This window comes from Mesoplodon densirostris, chromosome 8, assembly GCF_025265405.1.
Source record: "Mesoplodon densirostris isolate mMesDen1 chromosome 8, mMesDen1 primary haplotype, whole genome shotgun sequence".
NCBI classification, from domain to species: Eukaryota; Metazoa; Chordata; class Mammalia; order Artiodactyla; family Ziphiidae; genus Mesoplodon; species Mesoplodon densirostris.
Genome location: NC_082668.1, coordinates 36,822,732 through 36,846,005, shown reverse-complemented (window position 1 = coordinate 36,846,005; position 23,274 = coordinate 36,822,732). Strand labels below are relative to the sequence as shown.

At 39.1% G+C, this 23,274-nt stretch overlaps 1 protein-coding gene across 6 annotated transcripts in view; it reads right to left on the bottom strand.

Annotated features, from left to right (window-relative positions):
* FTCDNL1 (formiminotransferase cyclodeaminase N-terminal like) overlaps window positions 1-23,274 on the bottom strand; it is an 84,268-nt gene that overhangs the window by 992 nt on the left and 60,002 nt on the right. For 5 of the 6 annotated variants that reach the window (XM_060106976.1, XM_060106980.1, XM_060106977.1 and 2 more), the window contains exon 5: window positions 10,279-10,464. The exons of the other annotated variant lie outside the window; for it this stretch is intronic. In XM_060106976.1, the coding sequence (XP_059962959.1) occupies window positions 10,279-10,464 (186 nt within the window). The remainder of the gene's footprint in view (window positions 1-10,278; window positions 10,465-23,274) is intronic. 6 annotated transcript variants of the gene reach the window in all.

Here is a 23,274-nt window from a genome sequence, read left to right as displayed (position 1 = left end):
TTTACTTTCAAAATAATACACAAATATTCCTCATTATCAACTCCAGAATTGTCTAAAGGTCATACATATTTTGAATACCAGATTTATTTGAGCTATAAGCAGATACTTTAATCTACTCTAAATGTATCTGGATGTTTTTTCTAAAATGGTTAAGAAAAGCCCAGACTTTCTAAAGTATCAACAGATATTTCAAAAGGCACATTTGAAAATCAAATATCAACAGCAGCAAAATGTCTTGGCCTTCCATTCATTTCCAAGGCCATCTCCACAGGGGCTGGAATTCAGTGCCAGGACTACGGGTCTGGGAGACAGGAATAAATCACACTCTGTACCCATCCCTTCCACCCCAAACACAGACCTGTCATCACTGAGCTAGGTTAAGATCGGATTCAAATGAAACTCAGCAACAGTCTTGGCTAGGAAAGGAGGTCACTAAAAAGTGACAAACAGTCTTGGAATTGGGAAAGACAAAGGGACTCTTGTGTCTCATGACCATGTGGGTTTGGCAGGGCAGGGTTTGGGGCACTATGTATACCTTCTTGGTATAACAAGTTGGAGGCATCTCTTTCTTCCATCCCCAGCTTCCCAAGGGACTGGGACTGCCATTGCTACTCCAGAGCCTGGTTACTCTAGAGCCCAGGGGCAACTGTCCTGCTTTTCCCTGCCTTGGGGATGATGCAGCTCATGTTACATAAATAGCCCTGCTCTAATTATAGTTTACATTCTAAGATGGACAACTTGGTTAAATTAGCATTGGTATGAAAAGCTTAGGTTTGCAGTTTCTTCATTTTGGGGGAACTTTACATTTCTAAAGGCAAAGTGACTAGGGATTGATGAGGGCTGACCTCACCTTCAGCATAAGACAATTCTTTAGTTACTATTCCAACATTATTTTACTGTCAACGTTTTTTCTTGCTACTTTCAAACTTATTGCTCATGGTGTCAGTATCCAGCGAGAGATACTGCTGAATTCACTTTCCCCTAACAGCCGTGGTTTGGGGGCTTTGCTGCCTAGCCTGGGTACTCTCATACTAATAGACGCTTTACAGAAAATCAGCACACGGAAACCACATTTCATCTTTTTCCCACACATGTACATAATGAAACATTTCAACTCCCGAGGCTGGGCCTCTTCCTACTGGGAATTCTGCAGGAATGAATCAGATTACAGTATTTCTCCATAATGCTTATTTCATAAAAATTAAATTTCTTAACAGTCAATACATATCTCTCTCAACCTCATACACCAATCACTTACTCTAAATATCTTTGAGAATTATATCAGTTTTAACATTTCACAGAGTACAATTGGAAATTTTTCTTGTCAATGCTAATGTCATTCGTTAATGGAAAGCATCCAAGCATGGTTTCTCTCTCCTCTACCCCTCAACAGGTAATGTTACAAACAGTCCCATTTTCTCATATCTGATATACATACCTTATTCTGACTCAAGGAGTGGCCTCATCTTTATCATTATTCAAACAAATAGCTAGATCACACTCAGATTTTGCTGAAAAGTATGTATACATATATTGGGTTATACTAAGTATTGATACTATTCAAAATACTTATTGGGCCTATTGTGCTTTTCTATACCAGAACTCTGATATGCCCAGTCAACATTCAGATATTCATCTGTAAGTTATCAGCTTGGGGGAGGTAGTCACTTCCAAGGTAAGTTCGTTCATATGGACCCAGGGCTCTTCCTCCCCACAGTATGGTGGCATGGGCCATTCCATCCCTAAAGACATGGGACTTTTTCTGAATCCCCCATCCAGCAGATTCCAAGGCACCTGTTACCACCATGTGCCCAATAACTGTACCTTTTGTCACAGAGTTTCTAAAATTGATCATTCTTGCTAATAAATGAACTCATTACCTAAGATAAGTTATTAGATGTAGAATAAGCTTAGATGTTAAGTCCAGAGCACAAGAGTGCCATAAAGAATTCACTTGTCCCAACACTGATTTACTTAATTAAAATAAAACTCTACTTACAAAATTCCTTCAAAAGCTAATTATTTCTTAGAAAAATAAAATTGAACATTAGAAGTAACATATATTCTCTTCTAAATAAAATAAGAGTAATCACAAACAACACAGAATAATCATTTCTTTTGTATATGCTCTTGTTATGTTGTGCTTTAAATTCTTTTTTTTAATTAATTAATTTATTTATTTATTTTTTGGCTGCTTTGGGTCTTTGTTGCTGTGCATGGGCTTTCTCTAGTTGTGTTGAGCAGAGGCTACTCTTCGTTGTGGTGGGCGGGCTTCAGTAGTTGTGGCACACGGGCTCAGTAGTTGTGGCTCGTGGGCTGTAGAGCACAGGCTCAGTAGTTGTGGTGCACAGGCTTAGTTGCTCCGTGGCATGTGGGATCTTCCCGGACCAGGCATCAAACCCGTGTCCCCTGCATTGGCAGGCGGATTCTTAACCACTGCGCCACCAGGGAAGTCCCTTAAATACTTCTATTAAACTTTAATTATACAATAATTGATTTTGTTTTATCACTGTATCTTATTCAAGCAGTGAATAAACAGAGATAGTCAATGAAGCTGAAAAGTTTCCGGCCTAATCAGGTTGTAGTACCCTTCCTGAGGGGTTGTGAGGTCATGACCCATTTCTTAGAAATAAAAAAAGAAAGAAAAGAAAGGGAGAAAGAAAGGGAAAAAGAAAAGGAAAGAAAAAAGAAAAGAGAAGAAAAGGAAAGAAAAGAAAAGAAGAAGAGGGCTTCCCTGGTGGCACAGTGGTTGAGAGTCCGCCTGCCGATGCTGGGGATGCGGGTTCGTGCCCCGGTCCGGGAAGATCCCACATGCCGCGGAACGGCTAGGCCCGTGAGCCATGGCCACTGGGCCTGCGCGTCCGGAGCCTGTGCTCCGCAACGGGAGAGGGCACAACAGTGAGAGGTCCGCGTACCGCAAAAAAAAAAAAAAAAAAAGAAAAGAAGAAGAGAAACTGCTTTCTGCCCAAATGCACGCATTTCTAATTCCTCCATTTAATCCTTCCCAAGTCCAACACCAATATGGTGATCCAATTCGAATGAATCAAATTCTGCATTTAAATCCAGCAGTCCCACTGACCTTATATGAAATGCTGAATTTGATTTTTTTATGCTAGTTTAAACTTAGTAAAGATTTTTTAAATAAGGGAGTTAATTAATCCCAGAAAATCGTATTTCTAGTTAAATGTCATATAATTAAAGTAATTCCATTTTTTGCTCTAAAATTAGAAACCTGATGTGAAAGTTTGTTTCTCAGTTTGCGGTCTCGCCCCGCTCCTGCCTCCCGCAGATTGGCACTCGGCTGCTCTGGCGGCAGCATGAATCTCCTCACTGCAAAACTGAAATTCCAATTTTATTCCAACGCAACTGTCACAACGCCCTGAAGCAAGCTAAAAACAAGGAAAAAAATCTTTGGTATGATTTCACTTTCCATGTGTTCTTTAATGAAAAATTTATCATTCTAAATATTGGTGTTTACTCCTAGTTAAATACTTTTTTTATCAAAAAGAAAAAGAAACTGAGATTCAGTTGCTATTATTTCACAGGGAAATATAACAGGCCTGATGTTTTCCTGACAATTCTGTTATTTTCTTGTGTGGAAACACTGTATTTATCATATACTGTACGGCTGGTGATTCAGATATTGTAGAGACCTTATGGTGAACTGATATAGATGTAAACTCTTTATGCCAGATTGTTTAAGCATAAAAAAAACAAATGCACTTAATTAACATCTGATGTGTAGCTTTTGCAAACACAAATGCAATATTTGTGTTTGAGCACTGGCAGTAATGACTGTGAACTATGCTATTAATGTCTGGTTTAAAGATGCTTGCGGTAGGACCATGTCTGGAATAACACAAATAAAAAACTGCATTCAGACAAAACAATAGTGAAGAGCCCATTAGAAAAATGAAAAAGCAGCACTCAAAAGAAACACATGTATTTTTTTTCCCCTTTAGATCAAAATTATTCTCAAAAATCGTTCCAGGTGCCATCATCTTCAATCAATTAATGGTGAAAAGATTCTATATATTTTCCTCCACAGAAAGGATTTCATTTTAGGGAGTCAGAAGTTGCTAAGGGATGTATTTAGAAGTTCTATTTATCATATCAAGTTCCTCTTTGGTGGCTTAGTTTTAAAAGATGCATGAGGAGAGAGCCGAGGTGGTGCTTTGGGATATTTGGCATTTTTATAGCTGAAGAGAGAACTGCAAATTTGTGGATTACATTACAGTTTGAATAAATAAAGAGATTCTCATGAACTAATGTGCGACTCCCTCATTAAATATGTTTTTACTGAAAACCTGCTGAGTTCCAGGAACCATGCAGGTTACTGGGTGTAAAAACATGAAGGTTAAAATAAGATAAAACCTAGCCTAAATGTGGTCCTTGCTTCAGACTAACAAACAGAGCAAGACAATAGACTTGGAACTCAGGTTCAAAAATATAAACAGCTGTTATTACACCAAAAGCAATTAGTCATCATTACGTATTGGTATTTTAAATTTTTTAGAACATGTACTAAAGAGAAACCACAGCTGAAACAGGACATTTGATGACTAAAGCCATAAAACTCAAACATAATTGCTAAGTCCAGTGCTCCCATGGCAGGAAGAATGCAGGACTCTTAGGCATGTGGCCAAATCCACAGAAAAGAAAGCTGAGTGACGCTGTGTGGCATAGGGCCGGCAGTGGCTCCCTGTGGGTCTGAATTCAAGTTCTACCTCTTCAGGGACATTGCCTCTGCTCAGCTGTCTTTCAGCAAAATGGCTATGACGTTTTCCCACTCTGCAAGGAATTGTGAGCCTCAATTTCTCAACTCTGAATCTTTCAGAGTAACAGTACTTCAGAGAGGAAATCACAGAGGTAGATCCATGTTAATATCATAATGGAATGAAGCCAGTCCAGTTGAAAGGAACCTCAGGTGACCTGCCTGCTCCCAGGTTTTCTATAGGAGAACAGTGCCTTTCACCAGCTCATGCAGAGACAAAAGCAAAGTCCTTCATGCTTCTATTACAGGTTACACACTTAATTACACATTGAGACTTTTATCTTCCATCACTCCAACTAGATTTACAAGCAAATGTAGAAAATTATGAAAACAGGTTCCTCAAAGCAGGATTCATTCTAAAACTAGAAATTATTTTTCAAAGACTAAGTAAAGTTTTGGGTGTGAAGTAAACGGCATTATTCAATGTCAAGAAAAGTGCCTGATGCAGCAACTTCTCATTTACTGAGACAGAAGTAAGCAGGGACATCTCTCACTAACCCATTGAAATAACTAAACAGAAGTCCTTGATTCCAAGATGTGCCAATTACCTCCATCTATGATTCCTAAGGCATCATATGAAACTATAGTTCAAAGAAGTGTCCCTCTATTTTTAAACAATGATGCATATATGCAGGCCAGTCATATATCAGCCAGCGGTGTTTAAATTATCCTATAAATGTTTAGGGTTTTAAAATATATATGTATAAAGTATTTATTTATAGATCTAAAAGTATCAACTATTACTGCTTTGTCCTTATTTATGTTCCTCATGAGCTGGCCAACTACAAACTTCTAAAAGGAATTTGGTTTAAAAGATTTTGTGTGTTTGGCACTGACTATGGGTGTTAATCATTTCTGAGCTCACTTTTTTCTCTTCTGTTTATAATATTCTCAGGGAACTTCAAAACAGAAACCTGTTCCCTTATAGATTCTGCTTCCTCTCGGGTACTGTGTAGATTACTTTGTCACTGGAAAGTTAACTGTAAGTGTTCAGTTGATAGCACCAATCATTTGTATTTAATTTTTTTAGGAAAAGAAATAAATATAGCAATGTGTTGAAGCTTTTCTGTTTTGATGGGAGGAGTGGAAAACTATGTTGAGAAACATTGATGTAAATCAAAAATGTTAGAAAAATATATAAAGCCATTAAATTTAAAAATAAGGAGGGAAATCGCCATAGTTAGGAACTAAATTCACTGAAAAATTAGATGAATAACATTTCTACCCTAATGACAGAGGTGCTAGAAATTCTCCTTCAGTAGATATTACTTTTAAAAATGAAAACATTTTACTCTTTCTTACGTAAGTGTTTCTTAAGAGATAATTCGTGCAAGTAAGGTAACCTAATATTTCGGTTGATTACGTGTCTTAAACTCGAATTATAATCTTGTTCATGAAATATTAGAAACTGTTTATCCATATCCTTTATTCACTGTTCCTCTCTGAAACATTTTACTTTTCTATTAGAATCTCTTTTGAGCCTATTAAATGAGGTGTTTCTCGATGAATAACAGTCTACCTAGCCTTGGCAACTTATAATTTTCATGTTTTTTTGCACAAACTGAGGATTCTGCCACTTAGCAGGAGATATTAGCAAAAAAGACATACGGAGGGGAAAGTTGTGCTACTTTTCCCTTCTTATCTTAAATCTTTCATCAGCAATCTGAATAAATGCATTGAAACCCAGCTTTTATAAAACTGACCATTGATAAACCTCAATAATTACCCTTTATGAAAGATGACGGAAAGTAATCACAAGATCAAATCAATTTAGAGAAATAATGAAAATATGTTGAAAGATTTAAGAATTTAAAAACACTTTTCTTACAAATATATAACATAAATAAAATAAATAGATGCATACATATATTTTACAATATTGAGATCATACTGTTTATACTACTTTATATCCTTTGGCCTTGACACTGGCTTTCTCTCTGCCTGAGACTCCTGTCCACATCTCCACGTGGCTAACTGCTTCTCTCCCAGTCTTTGCTCCAACACTGCCTTCACTATGAGGCCTACTTTGGTTTATCCCATTTAAAAACTGTAGTTCAGGGCTTCCCTGGTGGTGCAGTGGTTGAGAGTCCGCCTGCCAATGCAGGGGAAAACGGGTTTGTGCCCCAGTCCAGGAAGATCCCACATGCCGCGGAGCGGCTGGGCCCGTGAGCCATGGCCGCTGAGCCTGCGCGTCCGGAGCCTATGCTCCGCAACAGGAGAGGCCACAACAGTGAGAGGCCCACGTACCACAAAAAAAACAAAAACAAAAACAAAAACAAAACTGTAGTTCACTCCCATCCCAGACACGATTCCCATTGTCCTGTTCATTTTTTTAAATTTTTTTTGGCTGTAGCACTTATTTTCTAACATACTATATAATTCTTTATTTATTAAGCTTGTTATTTACTGTCTCTCTCTTCACCCCTTCCCCACTGGAATGTAAACTCTTTTTTTTTTTGTCTGCGTTGAGTCTTCGTTGCTGCTCGCAGGTTTTCTCTAGCTGCGGCGAGCGGGGGCTACTCTTCGTTGCGGTGCACGGGCTCTAGGTGCGCGGGCTTCAGTAGTTGTGGTACATGGGCTCAGTAGTTGTGGCTTGTGGGCTCTAGAGCGCAGGCTCAATAGTTGTGGCGCACGGGCTTAGTTGCTCCACGGCATATGGGATCTTCCCGGACCAGGGCTTGAACCTGTGTCCCCTGCATTGGCAGGCAGATTCTTAACCACTGCGCCACCAGGGAACTCCCCGGAATGTAAATTCTTTGAGGGCAAATAAATTCTATTTTCCCCACTGACCATAGTGCCTAGCACATACTAGGTACTTGATAAATATTTGTTGCATTAATTAATAAACTACAAATTCTCTCTACATTGTATTGTATTTTTCAAGTCTCTAAAAATTCTTCCAAACCTTCACACTTAATTGCTTGCATAACAGTCTTTCACCTAGGTATAGCTTATTTAATAATCACTCTCAAATACTGAACATTTACATTGTTTCCCATATTTACTATTATAAATAGTTCTTTGATAAACATACTTGTGCATAAGTACATGTACCTTTTATTATTTCCTCAGGAATAAATCTATTTCCTTAAGATAAATCTATCACTAGAACTAGAAATTTCTGCAAAGCAGTTACATATATTCTTGGAGCTCTTAATACACATCACCAACTCACTTCCAAAAAGTTTATACCAATTGATGCTACCGTTAGTAGCATGAGTGCCTCTAACTACATCTTTACCAGTATCAAATTTTACCTTTAAAATACCATCTTTAAACATTTTTGTGCCAATCTTGGCATTTTAAAGTAAACTTAGGATTGTCAGATGTTGACGAAATTCTCCATGTAAATCACAGATCTCCACATGGAGTAAAAATAGAGAAGAAATTAGAAATTCCAATGGCTTGTCCATTCCAATCAAACAATGTAAAATGGGTGAGATTATCTCAACCCCAGACAATCATTAGGTGAGATGGGGGAGCAGTGTTCACTTTGGTTTAGACAATTACAAACCAAGTTTGTTCTTAGAAGATTGAATATGATTAGTGATAACATGAACATTTAGTCTTTAACTCAGATATGCTTTTTAGAGTTCTCTAAAGTTCTCCCTAAATACCGACCCATTCAGTCTCTCAGCAATGCAGAAATGAGAATGACGTTTTTCCAGGGACTGCCTAATCCAACACTAAAGCCAGTTCTGTTCTCTAGTACTAGGATTCCTGCTTCTAATTCCTGTCCACTGACTGTAATCCCAGTCACTGGGCACTGTGCTGACAAGGTTTGTGAAATAATCCTTTCAGTCTTTAGTGAGGCCCAAATTAGAAACCAGGAAAGAGCTGTCTGAAAATTTAGTCACAAGCTTACACTTCTACATTTGTGAGACAAGTCGTGGGAAAATATGTGAGGTTCAAATTGGCAGGGAGCAATCAGCTTCTTCCTTTTGCCATAAGTAAAGACTAACACACACTTTTTTATAAATCTTTTCTCTAAATGGAAGGAAGAAATGGCCCCTTAGTACTGTGTTTGGCACTTAATAGACATTATTTCAACTTCACAGTCTCATGAGGGAGATATAATTATTATGTCCATTTTACAGATATGGGAACTGAGGCTTAATGAGTTAAGGAACACTCTGAAGTCACACGGCCAATGAATAGCAAGGCCAGGATTCGAGCATAGCCTCAAAGCCTGCACTGTTTTCATTGTACTGCTCTGCTTGATTATAGATATCATTGGTTTGAGAGCAGAATTCTGCACCGGGGATTAGTAACCAAAAGCCTATGTGTAACTGCACCATGGAGAAATGTGTGTTTCTTATGGTTGCCCACCTCTTGCTCCTTGGGGACCTAGTATCTTAGTAACCGCTAAAATATTAACTGACTATGAAAATGTTACCTAGTGTGGTTTAATTTGTGATCCCTACAGAAGATACTTGAGGGTGAAAGAATTAAGACTCAAATAAATGGCACTAGGATGGTGAAGTGCAGTGAATGGGGATGGAGTTTTGGATGGCGTTCTACTGCCTTTTCCGAAGGTAAGCTCTAAGCAAGGAGTGGGACTGGAGTAGCAGAGAGAGGTAAGAGTTGGTGAGATCCAGGGGAAGGAAGAATACTATTCCCCATGTTTGTTCTCTCTGGCCTAGAGCCTGCTGTGTAGAAAAGCTTGTCTCCAGGGTGCCTCTAGAACTGACTTCTGGCTGTAAGCATCAACTTGGACACACTGGATGTTCAAGTGCTGAAAGACTTTCCTACCAGCTAAAAGTAAGCTCTACCCAAGTCCTGAGCCACCAACTGTCCCCAGGATACATGCTCATGCCCAGCACAGCAGCGGGCCTCCAGGACCTGTCCTGGTGTCAACAATTCTCATCATCAGTGGCCATGCTGCAGGGCTCGTTATTTATCTTGAACATCACTCTTGGGGGCTCTCATGGAATATATGATCAGGGCTTCCAGCCTCTCTGGTCTGCTCATGAAGGCATGGGTAAGAAAGAGGCATGAGGAGACCTTCAACCAAGTCAAGAAGAAGCCCCAGCTGAAGTCCTCCTGTATTATGTGGGAGGGACCAAATGAAGGTGACCTCAGGATACTCAAGTTTAAAAACAAAAGCAGAGGGGCTTCCCTGGTGGTGCAGTGGTTAAGAATCTGCCTTCCAATGCAGGGGACATGGGTTCAAGCCCTGGTCCGGGAAGATCCCACACGCCGTGGAGCAACTAAGCCCGTGCTCCACAGCTACTGAGCCTGCGCTCTAGAGCCCACAAGCCACAACTACTGAGCCCACAAGCCACAACTACTGAAGCCCGCGCACCTAGAGCCCATGCTCCGCAACAAGAGAAGCCACCGCAATGAGAAGCCCGCACACCGCAACGAAGAGTAGCCCCTGCTTGCTGCAACTAGAGAAAGCCTATGTGTAGCAACAAAGACCCAACGCAGCCAAAAATAAATAAATAAAATAAATAAATTTTAAAAAAACAACAACAAAAGCAGAACAAAACCACACTATGAACCTGTTAAACCACATCTTCGGGCAGGTGCAACTCCCAGGTCAGGTTTAAGAGCACTGAAATCCCTCCTTGTGAACCAGCCCAGTTGCTTCCTTCTCTGGACAAGAGTGCGCTTCTCAGGCAGGTCGGCCTCACCAAAGAGAAACACACTGCAGCCAGGAACACGCTGGACCAGATTCTCAGCAAGGTCTATGGACAGTGGGAAATTTTAACAAAATTAAATTAAAATCAGGCCTAATGAAAGAAAATAAAGCACATAATTTTCTTATTGTGGTAAAATATATTTAACACAAAATTTACCATTTTAACCATTTCTAAGTGTACAGTTCAGTAGCATTAAGTGCGTTCCCATCACTGTTATAACCATCACCACTAAAGCATATAATTCACACAAATTTTAAAAATCAAAGTTTGAGCATAATTAATTTTCCCTTGAAGTTAGTCTCATAATAAAAAGTTTGTCTATGTACAAGGAGGCTAGAATTTCTAAGCCATTATGAATCTAATTCCATAAGGAAAATTCATCACTAAGATTAATAAAATTGGTACCTTCAATTTTTAAACTATTTTATAACAGCCCCAAATTGTGTATACTGTTAAGAGAAAGAAGAAGTTAAGAATACAAGGGCCAGATCTGCATTGTCCAATATGGTAACCCTTAGCTACACGTTCCATTAAATTTTAATTTTAATTAATTAAATGAAATGCAATAAAAGTTAAGTTTTTTCAGTTGCATGAGACACATTTCAAGTGCTCAATAACCACATGTGGCCAGTGGTCTTCCTATTGGACAGTGCAGATACAGAACATTTCCATCATCACAGAAAGTTCTACTGGATATATTGGGTCAGATATTCTGTAAGGAAGCCTGGTATTTAAATATAATTTTATGGAGGCTACTCTCTGAATGACATTTTTTCATTCTCTTCTGCCATTTTTATATTTAGATTCTGTCTCTGACCTTATCTTTTCAAGGCAGATTACAGAATTACCTTCCTGTTTTTTCTAGAGAACTGCTTTAGGGGACTGCTGTTTGCAGCTGACAGCATGTTTTCACGGCACTAATCACAGTCCGCTGTAAGCAAGGATAGAGATAGCATAATATTTTTTCTGATGTATAGATGTAGGTATTTGGAAATTTGGGTACTGGCCTGGGACAGCAGGACTGTGGGCCTCCCTTATTTGGAGGCCCATCATGGAACATCAGAGGCTGAGATGGGGCCTTTAAGCACAGGAAACCTCTCCAACTGCAATTCTGAAGGTTGGTTATTTGTTTGTTTCTAATGTAGACTCCTATGCTGATGGGAGGGGTGAAATGTGGAGGGCATTAAAAAAATTTTGTACCTCTGGGTTGTATGCAGTCTGGGGAAATGTTCTTTTTAAAAAATATTTATTTATTTATTATTTATTTAGTTTGGCTGCACCAGGTCTTCGTTGCGGCCCACGGGAACTTCGTTGAGGCATGTGGGATCTTTAGTTGTGGCATGCGCACGCACTCTTAGTTGCGGCACGCATGCGGGATCTAGTTCCCTGACCAGGGATCGAACCAGGCCCCCTGCATTGGGAGTGCAGAGTCTTATCCACTGGACCACCAGGGAAGTCCCGGAGAAACATTCTTTCTCTGAGTCAGGTAGAGACTCTAGCATTAGAAGCCCGTGATATGTAGACACCACAAAGCCAAGAAAATCTCCCAAATTTACTACGTGAACTCTACTTCTTTAACACTACTTTAAGATACTAAAGGACCATGGACTTCAGGGCGGGGGAGCGGGCAGATGCCAGTGACACAGTTAACAGAGGTTTAGGAATTGTAAAATAATGCTTAGGCAGTTACCTAAGTACTGCCCTCAAACCTGGAATGGCAGAGAGCAGGGATGGCAGAAGAAAGGGAAAATGGTTTAGGAGAGTTGGTTAAGACATCTTAACATCTGACAACTCTCCAAATTGTTTGGATCACCGTTATCTGCTCCAGCCATAACTTAGAGTGACTCACACTTTGGATGTCACAGGAGCCTAATACACAAACTGTGATGCTAACGCCCCTCCTTCTAAATAGAAATAGTGTGACCTATTTCCTGGCTCTGCTCAGTTCTTGGCCTAGCCAGGCCAGCACCTCCATTTGGAGCTACAGTGCTGGAGTATTGCATAAGTTTATAAAGCCCAGAATGCTGTAAAGGAGGATTCTTGGAGCCTGGTTCTTAAAGGGCAAAGCAGGGGGAGATATTTGCAGTAGCAACTCCCAGCTGTCAGCAGCTGGGGGGTTGAGGGCAGGGGTACATTTTGGTTTAGTAGAAAAAGCATATGCTTTTGAGGCCAGAAGATATCGGTTTGAATACCATTTCTGCTCCTTAATACCTGTTTGGGATCTTGAGCAATTTTTTTTTGACATCTCTGAGCCTCAAGTTCTTTGTCTGTAAAGTGAAAATGAAAGAAAAAAAAAAAAGCTTCCTCTAAAGCACCAACTCCTTATCTAGAAATCTGGCAATTAAAAGGAATAAAAATAAGCATTTATCCTGCCTTTCCTGTATAAACTGTATTCCAGGGTAGCCAGATAGCCTGAACTGATGAGGGAAAGTTTTTTAATAGAAAAAAATCTAACTAATAAATGTGGAAGAAATGATATAATTAGAAAATCACCATTTTGGAGACCCTAAGAAAATAACTGTTTCAGGCAAAGATCGGCAATGCATAAAACCCTCATGAAAAATCAATTAGGAACAAGGGCAATTCATCTTTGCGTCACCAGATGTGAGATAATCAGACATTGTGGCTTCCTGATAAGACACATATGAATCTCAAAGCCCACCTTTGAAGAAGTTTTGCCAAAAAAAAAAAAAAAAAAAAGAACTTCAACCCTATCAAGGGGCTAACTTAAAGTTTGTATGAAATGAGAGGGATAAAGAAACAAATTAAATGACACCACAAGGGAGCAAACAGATGATCCAGAATGTGGGAATTTCATAGGACAACTGACCTAGTTTCTGCAACCAGTGAATCGGAGGAAAAAAGGGGGGCGGGGAACTGGGCTAGATCAAAAGAGACAGAGATACAACAATCACCTCGATATGTGAACCATGTGTAGATCCAGATTCAGACAAGCCCATCATAGAAAGACGTTTGCTTGGATTATACACTGGATGTTAGATGGTACCAAAAACTATCATTTTGTTGGGTGTGATAATGGCATTGTGGCGATATAAGAAAATGTCCATATTGCTTACAGATATTTTAAATATGCAGGGGTGAAATAATATGATTTTTGGAACTTGCTTTAAAAAACCTTTAATAAAACTAAAGGAAAAAAGAGGGAGATAAAAAGAGAGGAAAGGAGAAAAAATAAAGGAAGTAAAGAAAGAAAAGAAACCACCTCATAGAATGGATACAGAGATTAAGATTAGATAAACTAAGAAACCTAGCACATCTAGCACAATGCCTGGTGCACAGTAGCCGGGGTATGTTGCTTCCTTTCCCCTCTGTAAGCCTACACCACTGTTCTAAATTCTGAAAATTCTGAATACCTTCCTGGACTACTGTGTCCCTACTTACTAGAAATCCCCATATATTTTAACAACACTTCTCTTCCATTATCTCTTCTATACCAATTCATGGTGGAAGGAATCAAATTTAATTTTTACTCTCCAATGAAGAAAAAAAGATATTTCATTATTCTCATACAATGAAAAGACCACCAAAGCCAAAATGATATTTAGCAATAGAGACAGCACATTATACTCTTCATACTCAAGGAAATACCTTTTATGTTTCTAATGATTGCAAGCCAAGGGCCCAAGGTAGGTATTTGTAATGTAGCTGAAGAGTAAAATTTAGGTTTCCTGCATTTCAAAGAAATGTCTCAAATTCAGTCAGAAGAATAGTTACTAGCAAGCTATTTTATTTGTTATATAAATTGCCTTCAAAAAAACTGGTTTTAATTGTATCCTTTTATTTTCACAATTAATCTATGTAAAAATTATCCCCTGTACTGTAATTTCAAATGCTTACATCATGCAAACAAACATGCCTGTTAAAGAAGATAAAATTTTTGAATCTTCAAGGTCAAGTCTCACAGTTTTCAGATAAGTGACATTATTATTTAAAGCAATAGTTCTGTGTGCATTTCCCATAAAGCGATTGTTCCCCCGACAGTGAAGTCAAGCACTTCCAGGGCAGGAACTTTTCACATTTTCAATGAGTCCCAAGAAACCAGAATTTCTGAGCTCATCCCTGCTCTGTCATTGTGCTCCCCCTCCACTGAAATTCATTTCTCCCTCTCATGTTCATGTAGTATTTTACAGCTTTTATTGATAGAATATGAAATCTAATCTACTTGTATTATACAGTTAATCATGGACTTTTGTTTCTCCATCTAGGTTTCAAACTCCTAAAACAATCAACATTTGTTAAGGTGAATGAATTGAATTTGGTTCCTAAGCACTTTGCAGATGCTGGATGCTGCAAACCTGAAATAGCAGCATCCATTCCAAACCTACACAGGAGAGTAAGGGGTCGCTATGCTAACAAAACGAGAACAGGGTTTAAGACGAGCAGGTGTACGATGTACCCCTAGTGAGAAACCATGCGATCAATTCTCCATCACCGGCATCATGTTTTATGAGCTCTTCTCCAGCCCCCAGCTGTCAGAGTCACCTGCAGCTGTGGTCTACCTGAGGCAGTGTAATGTCAGACAGGAAAAATATCCGAATCACCTTGTGCTGACAGAGTATGATGTCATCATGCCGGCTTGAAACAGGTAAAGCAGCTTCCTAAATTGCTATTAAAAGACAAATATTTTCTAGTTTTCCTTCCATTCTTGACAAGTTTTCCCCACCACTATTATTAGCACTTCTGATCTTTCCATTTTCACAAGTCATATTCTAAAAAGGCTAATTTAATGATAATATTTTTAAAATATAATTTAACCTTTATGTTTGGCTCATTACATATACTCGAAAATGATTTTTAGTCATTTCTATACATGTATATCTATCACTTTCAGCCTTTAGAGACTTCTATGAGTTTGGTTATTCCTCTTTGCAAAAGGAGGATCAGCACAATGAGACAGGAAAGTTCAAGCTTCATATCCTCAACACAAATGTTTGTTTCTGAGCCTGTAACAGACCTAACTGTGGCTGAAATGTAGTATTATATTGAGAATGTACAATATTTAAGACAGTACTTAAGAATTTCCTTCATTAAATGTATTTGCCTGCCTTATGCTAACACGCACCTCATGTCTACAGCGGTATTTGATATCATTCTTTCCCCTTCTGCTTTTGTTTCTTTCAGAAGCATTTTAGGACTACTGGTATAAATGGAGTTGAGATTTAACTGTTAACAGAATTGCATTTCAGCAGCTCAAGGAACATAACTGATATGCTTGGTTTTGTTACATTTTTGATAGCAGTCAAAATGCACAGCTAGGAAAAACCTCAAGCCTGTTATTCCCTTTCCTCTAGGAATAACTTCTATTTCCCCTGGCCCATGGTATGAAAGTGTAGCTTATTATTATTATTTTTAAACCAGAACTCTAATGATACTCAAAAAAGTCTACTGACACATTCTCGTAAGTACATACATACCAATCAAAAAAGGTATTTTTCAACCCCATCACCTCATACTCAACAAAAAGCAAAGGAAAAAAAGCACAGAATCTAAAAATTAAACTGGGTGCTAGACTTGAAATCTTAGAAGCATCCTCTGGTTTTAGTATAGCTCTCTTAATATAGCCAAGTTTTTTGTTTAGTTGATTTTTTTATTTATGTATTTTTTAATGAAAAGGAAAAGTAAGATCCTCTACCAGAAGCCATAAAAATCTCTCAGATGGTAACACAGATAGCCCTAAAAGTTTTTGCTTAAATTCATACACATACCTAAAATAAAACTGGCTGATTAATCTTGCTACAGTACTTTGAAAAAGAAGACATTTGAAAATACAGTGTAGTTGTGATGCTGCACTGCCTCTAATTAAGTGCAGACTAGGAAAAATTATTCTTAGTTTAGTCTATGGAAGGGAGATGGTGGAAATTTCTCTTTGCAATTCAAAATTATTTTAAAGATGGAGTGTTTCTTTTCCAATGTCTTCATTAAACAGAGCTGTTAAGAATTGTCTCCCAACCATCCCCAAAGAGCACAAAGCTACCCAGTATTCACCCCATATGCTCGGCTTTGAAGTGTGAAGCTGTGACCATCCTACCAGACTCTTACGCCACCATCAAAGCCATCTCATTACGCCCAGCGCTGAGAGTTAAAGCGCGGGGCCTTAACCACTCCAACACACACACTGCATTAACAAAGTAACCGCAATATTCCTCCCCCACATGGCTAGAACTTGAAGAAATTTTTACCATATGTACACATGCACGAGATACGAAAATTTATTGTGCTAGAACATCATTGAGAAGTACATTAAACATGCTGACTAGAACTGGATGTTATTCTAAGGGACTGGAAAAAAATAAAATGCAGCTGATCTTTATGATGAAAGAACAGAAACATTAGACTGAAAAACAAGATCAAGTGCAATTCCTAAATTGCATTTCTACTGACACATTCTGTTGCCTGTTCTTTCTTGAGGGAGCAGAAAACAATTAAGGGGGTAAAACAAAACTCTACTGCGTATCACTGGATGCTACTGTTTACTCTATCACATTTCATTTCTAAAGGACAAATAAACTTACAAATAATGCAATGCTGATAACAGCGTCTATAATTCGAAACGAACAGCACTTGCTAAGAGAAAGTAATTTTACTGTGTTTCTGAGCTGTCAATTTACCATTGGCATGGCAGTAAAAAATAAAATGCAAAGAAGAAACTTGTTATGTATTAATGGAAATGAGGTCAGGATAGGCATTTGATTAATTTTCATATAAAAATTAATCTGTAAAAATATTTTGAAATGTTTGTACCTAAAGATCCATTCCTTTTTTTTTTTTGCTCTAGAGAAATCCTTACATTTGTATACAGGAAAGTATATTCAAGAGTGTTCACTGCTACACTATTTGTATTGGAAAAAATGAGAAACAATCTAAGTGTCTATAAATAGGGGAACAGAAAAAATGTGATATATGCATACTATGATAACTATACAGCAGTTAAAAGGAATGAGCTATATGTAACACCATGGATAGATTTCCAAGATATCTTGCCGAATAAAAGTTATAGTATAAGAATCTGAAAAGAGAATGTACATATATATATATATATAAAACTGAAGCACTTTGCTGTACACCTGAAACTAACATAACATTGTAAATCAGCTATACTTCAATAAAAAATTAAATTAAATTAAAAATTTTTTGAAGTATAGTACAATAGCATTTATACTACAAACATGCACAAGAAATACTATATTGGATTTATGAGTACATACCTAGGTACAAATAAAAGCATGGGGAAAATTCTGGATTGAGTGTGAGCATACAATACTGTAACTCAGAAGGGGTGGTTCAGGGAACCAGGAATGTAGTTGGTGGACAGAGGTGAACTTTAACCTTACCTGTAATGTTTGAAATTCTGAAAAAGAGAATTAATAAAAAGTTCCAGGCAAGGTCTGGCAAATAAACAGTTGTGAGGATCCTTTGTTCTGCTGCTATCTAGATGGAAAACTATGAGTAAGTTTCTCGATATTTCTAGGTCTGTTTTCTAGCTATAGAATGAAAAAATTGTACCTATCCTCTATCCTTATCAAAAACACAAGAATTAGGTGCCCCCAAACCCTTAGTAAACCATACAATTTCAGGGAGATATAGGTATCCATAAAAATATGGTATATTAGTAGTCTGGGACATATTTTACACATATGTCTTCCTTCCTTCCTTCCTTCCTTCCTTCCTCCCTCCCTCCCTTCCTTCCTTTCTTTCTATTTTTTTTTTGGCTGCGCTGCATGGCTTGTGGGATCTCAGTTCCCCTACCAGGGACTGAACCCGGGCCACGGCAGTGAAAGCCCAGAATCCCAACCATCAGGCCACCAGGGAACTGCCCCACACATATGTCTTTATATCCAAGAATCCAAGAATCTTACTATTTCCTTGTATATAACATACTTTTATGGAGATGTGTATACGAAGAGCTTGTTATTCTTTTGCGGGGAATATGCTGATATAATCATCACTCTGTGAAGACATGATATTGTTTAAGAATTACACTTTCTTGAGTGACCTCACATATGTAACTTACATTGTATCCAGTCACTTATTTTATTCTGTCCTATGGTGCTCTCTCCTGTTTCAGGTGCAGATTTCATGGTCCAGCTTTCTTGGGGGAAGGAACTCTAATATACTTCTCCTATAGTCACCATAGCGTTTACTATGGTAAAAGGAAACATAACAGGCACTCCAACACTGTGTGGATGTTCACAAATACCTCCCCATTTATCTTCGTAACAGTTCTCTGAAATATGTGCTGAATACCATTTTGCAAATGAAGAACTGATATGGAAGAAGCTGTCTGCTCTAGGACTAAGAATTTTAGAGCTGAAAGCACTTCAGAGATCTCCTGCCCGAGTGGTTTTCAAACATCTTGTTGCGCAATCCCTTTCCTCAAAAGGTGACTTTATTTGGGATCTTGATAACATAAAACAGAGAAGAGGGATCCACTCTCTTTATGGGGAGGGGGATAGCCTGGGTCCCCACTGTTCAGCAACCCTCTCCATAAGGCCACAGAGAATCACTAAAAATAGTGACAGCTCTTTACTGGTGGGAGGTAGGGGACCAGGGGCTTTACGTGTGGGCATTATTTTCTATAACCATCCTGACAGGATGATATTATTCCCCATTGTATAGATATAAAACCAAAAAGACTATAAAAGAGACTAAACAATATTCCTAAAGTCAGCTAGCAAATAAGTAGAAGACCTGGGGTTTGAACTCAGGTTTATTCAGCTGCAAAATTCTTGTTCTGTCCACTTGCCATTTGGCTTCCCTGTCTAGCCATTCAATGTGATGTAACTGTTTAGATCACACTGATCAAAAACTTATGGGCATGTGCATATATATATATATATATATATATATATATATATATATATACACACATACATACACATATGTAAAGGGTGGGGGCATTGGAATAGGCCTGTCGCTTCCATATAGTGCACCCCCTTTGTAAGGACTTCTCATTCTCTTTCAGGGGGGATATTTAGAAGCTGGGACTACCCCAAAGAGTAGTCCAGATGGGACATGGCTAAGCTTTGGGGATGGCCAGGAATCCTTCTGCTGGCCAATGTATCAGCAATGTGTAAACAGCCTTCAGTATAAAGTCCACTCCCCACAGCAAGGAAGAGTTAAGGTGGCTCTTCCATCCAACTACAGCTCTCCAAATGCCAAACAAATAGTTCACATGAGGTAGCTTGGTCTCCTCGTATGTGTTCGGCTCCCCTACATCTTCCATCTTCCTGGCCACTGGCCACTGACACCACTCAGCCACCTCTTAATAGTCTCAAGCCTAGCCCTAATTCTTGCTGCTTGCCCCCAAAACAGGTCAAGTCCTCTGATCCCCATGCCCCCAAAACAGATCAAATCCTCCCATTCCCCTGCCCACAATCCCTCTCCTTTTTACCACCTCTCAGGGGATGCTCATTTCCACGTACCCATGCCCACCACATTAAATCTCCTTTTGAAGGAAAATGCTTCCTGCCCACTACTGATGTTTACTTCCACATGGAGAGAGTCCTGCTGGTCTTGCTGGCTGTTATGAGTTAAATTATACCCCCTGAAAAAATTCATCTGCTGAATTCATAGCCCCCAGCACATGAGAATGTGACCTTATTTGGGAATAGGGTCATTGCAGATATAATTAGTTAACATGAGGTCATATACTGGAATGGAGTGGGGTCCTAATCCAATATGACTGGTGTCCTCACAAAAAGGGGAAATTTGGACACAGACAATATACAGGGAGAATGCCATGTGAACACGAAGAGGGCCGTCCACAAGCCAAAATGGAACAGATCCTTCCCTCACAGCACTCAGAAAAAACCAACCCTGCCGACACCCTGATCTCGGACTTCTAGCCTCCAGAACTGTGAGACAATAAATTTCTGTTGTTTAAACCACCCAGTCTGGGGCACTTCTGTTACTGAAGCCTTAGAAAATTAAAACATTGGCCTTGCTTCCTCCCAACATCCATTCCCTGATGGGGAGTTTGGGAGACAAGCTGGGTTTGCATAGGCCTACTCCTCTCTCCCCTCTTCCTTCTTAGGAGCTAGCTGTCAGCAGGAAACATACATTCCGCTCCACCTCCTCCTTGCCATTAGCTTGCCAGGGTCGGGCCTGTGCTGTCTAGTGCTGCCTGTTACTGGCTGCATGAGTCTGTCTGATTCTCCAGGTGGGGAAGCCTAGCTGTCATTTTAGTTGTAACAGTAGTAAAGTTAGTATTTCCACTTCTCATCTGCCCTTCTCTACTGTCGAATTCGTTCAAGATTTGGGAAAGAAAGAAGTGTACTATTTGTAATGCTCTCCTCCCAAACCCCACCCTGAGTTCTCATCTTCCTTCCTGGGAGCAGGGAGTGAGGTGGCCTTCCTTCTTTCTCTACCCTATTGCGATGGAATAAACTTTGTGACCTGCTTTTCCAAGCCCTCTCCTTTTGGTTGTCAAAAATTCAAACATGAACACTGACTGTTACTTCTTCATTCTCACTATAACAATTCTATACCCCTCAAGGTAGCAAATAACTCAAGACTGTCCAGGAAACAGTCACACATAAGCTATGGGGGAAAGAGAGGCACAACAATATCATCTTGAGATATTATCCTACTATATATTTCTTGGTTAATTAAAATTGGAGAGTGAGGGCTTCCCTGGTGGCACAGTGGTTGGGAGTCCGCCTGCCGATGCAGAGGACGCGGGTTCGTGCCCGGGTCCGGGAAGATCCCACGTGCTGTGGAGCGGCTGGGCCCGTGAGCCATGGCCGCTGAGCCTGCGCGTCCAGAGCCTGTGCTCCGCAACGGGAGAGGCCACAACAGTGAGAGGCCCGCGTACCGCAACAACAACAACAACAAATTGGAGAGTGAATTATTTAATATATGCAATTTTGAGTCACACAATAAATGAGAACCTAATTAATAATAATGCTATAATCATTGTAACAGCACATCATGATAACCATGTGTTGTCGTTATTACTATCATCACATGCTCTGGGTCTCCTGAGAAGCACACCCTCACTTGCCCACTGGAGACCAGGTGGTGGGCGCATGAGGGTGTGCACAGACTTGAGTTGATGCACTTAATCTTATAGGTCCATCAAAGCCACTAGCATGACTATATTATTTCCTTAGAATTTTCTGATCCTAGTGGTCTTGACACTGGAAGTCACTGTATACGCTAGGAAGGAGAGATGGAAAGGAAAAGGAATTCAGGAAAAGCATAGCCAAGGTTAGGAGTCTGGGCTGAAAAAGTTGGCATCATATCAATCATATGATATAAATCCCCTATTAGGTCCCAATTCTCTAAAACACCATCAGCAATAACATAAATTTAATCTCTGGGTACTATATATATATATATGTATATATATATATATATATATATATACACATTGAAAATCAGAAAACTTAGAACCCCTAAACTTTGAGGCTCCCAGGGCTGGCTCTGCTAGGAAGGGGTGAATGTTAACATCTCCCACAGTGACCCATAGCTTGATCCTGAGTATTCTAGGAGACCCCTTCCCTAGGTGAAGTGGTGGTTGCGGGGGGTCTCCCAGTTTTAAACTATAGACTTATAGACTGGGGAAGAATTACAAGGAGTGTACAGTCAGGCAGCAAAGGTTTCATGCACTCCACCTACTCATCCCAATTAGAAGATTCTTATGGTACATTTATTCCTGTCAAAATGTTCAATAAAGTCTATTCAGTATATACCAAGAGTAAAACAGGGAAGAAGGGAAAGCCAATACGAGGGTGTGTTATCAAGCTAGTCATCGCTACGAGAAACTGGGGCTTGGTCTTGCTGGAATGGGACTTAGAATTGTCCGTCTACCAGCTCGGGTCCCCTACTGGCCAAGGGGTGCCTGTGGGGTATGAATTTACTTAGACTTCAGGTTTCTGCAGAGCCAAAGTGAGAGAAAGAGAGCAACTTTTTCAAGTATGGTTGTGTGCAACAGCAATTGCTGGTCATGGAAGAATAGGTTAGTTTATCCTAGTTCTCCCATTTGGTCTTTTCCTTTCTCATTAGTAGCTCTCTTTTACAGTGGTTGATATAATCCTGTTGCATTTATTAAGCTTGTAGCAATAAGCATTTATGAAAAACCTGGTAACGCTCCTTCATAGTTAGAATGCACTCAAGTTGCTAGAAATCAATTTTGATATTTTATGTACTTTCCCAATGCGCAATCCTTTTTTTTCCCAGCTTTTTATATGGTGGCAGTATCCTATAATTGTCAAAGTACATGCTATGTCCTAAAACTATGTTAACATATGCTTGTAAAATCAGCCATTGCTTTTATGCTACGGCAATGAAGGTAGTACTAATGGTGGAGAGAACTATATCAGAACCCAACATCTAAACTGACTAATCTCAACAAAACCCAAGGCTGTTTTATGAGACAATCTCCATAGCAACTGGAGAATCAGAGTAGAAAATTCTTGAAGTGAAAAGTTGTTCCTGATTTGCCAGATCAGCCCATGTTTTGACAATCTGTAATAAGGTAATCGAAGGGTCTTAAGACTATCACACAAGTGTTGATGTTGTGTGAATCTGTCATGGCACACGTCCTCCAAGACATGAAAATACTCAAAAAATCATCTAACAAGGCTGATAATTCTAATCAAATTCATTAATGTTGTATCTATTTTAAATTTGGATTTAAAGATAAATCCAAAAAAACTCAATCATGTAAGAGCTAAATCTTTACTTATGTAACTTACTTAACTAGCATTTTATCTTTCCAATATTCTAAATAACGTCAATTTATAAAGCATTATATAAACCTTATTTCATTTGATTAATGACATAAAACAAAAAGCAAGTTTCCATATGACTTACAAAATTTATAGCTATGGT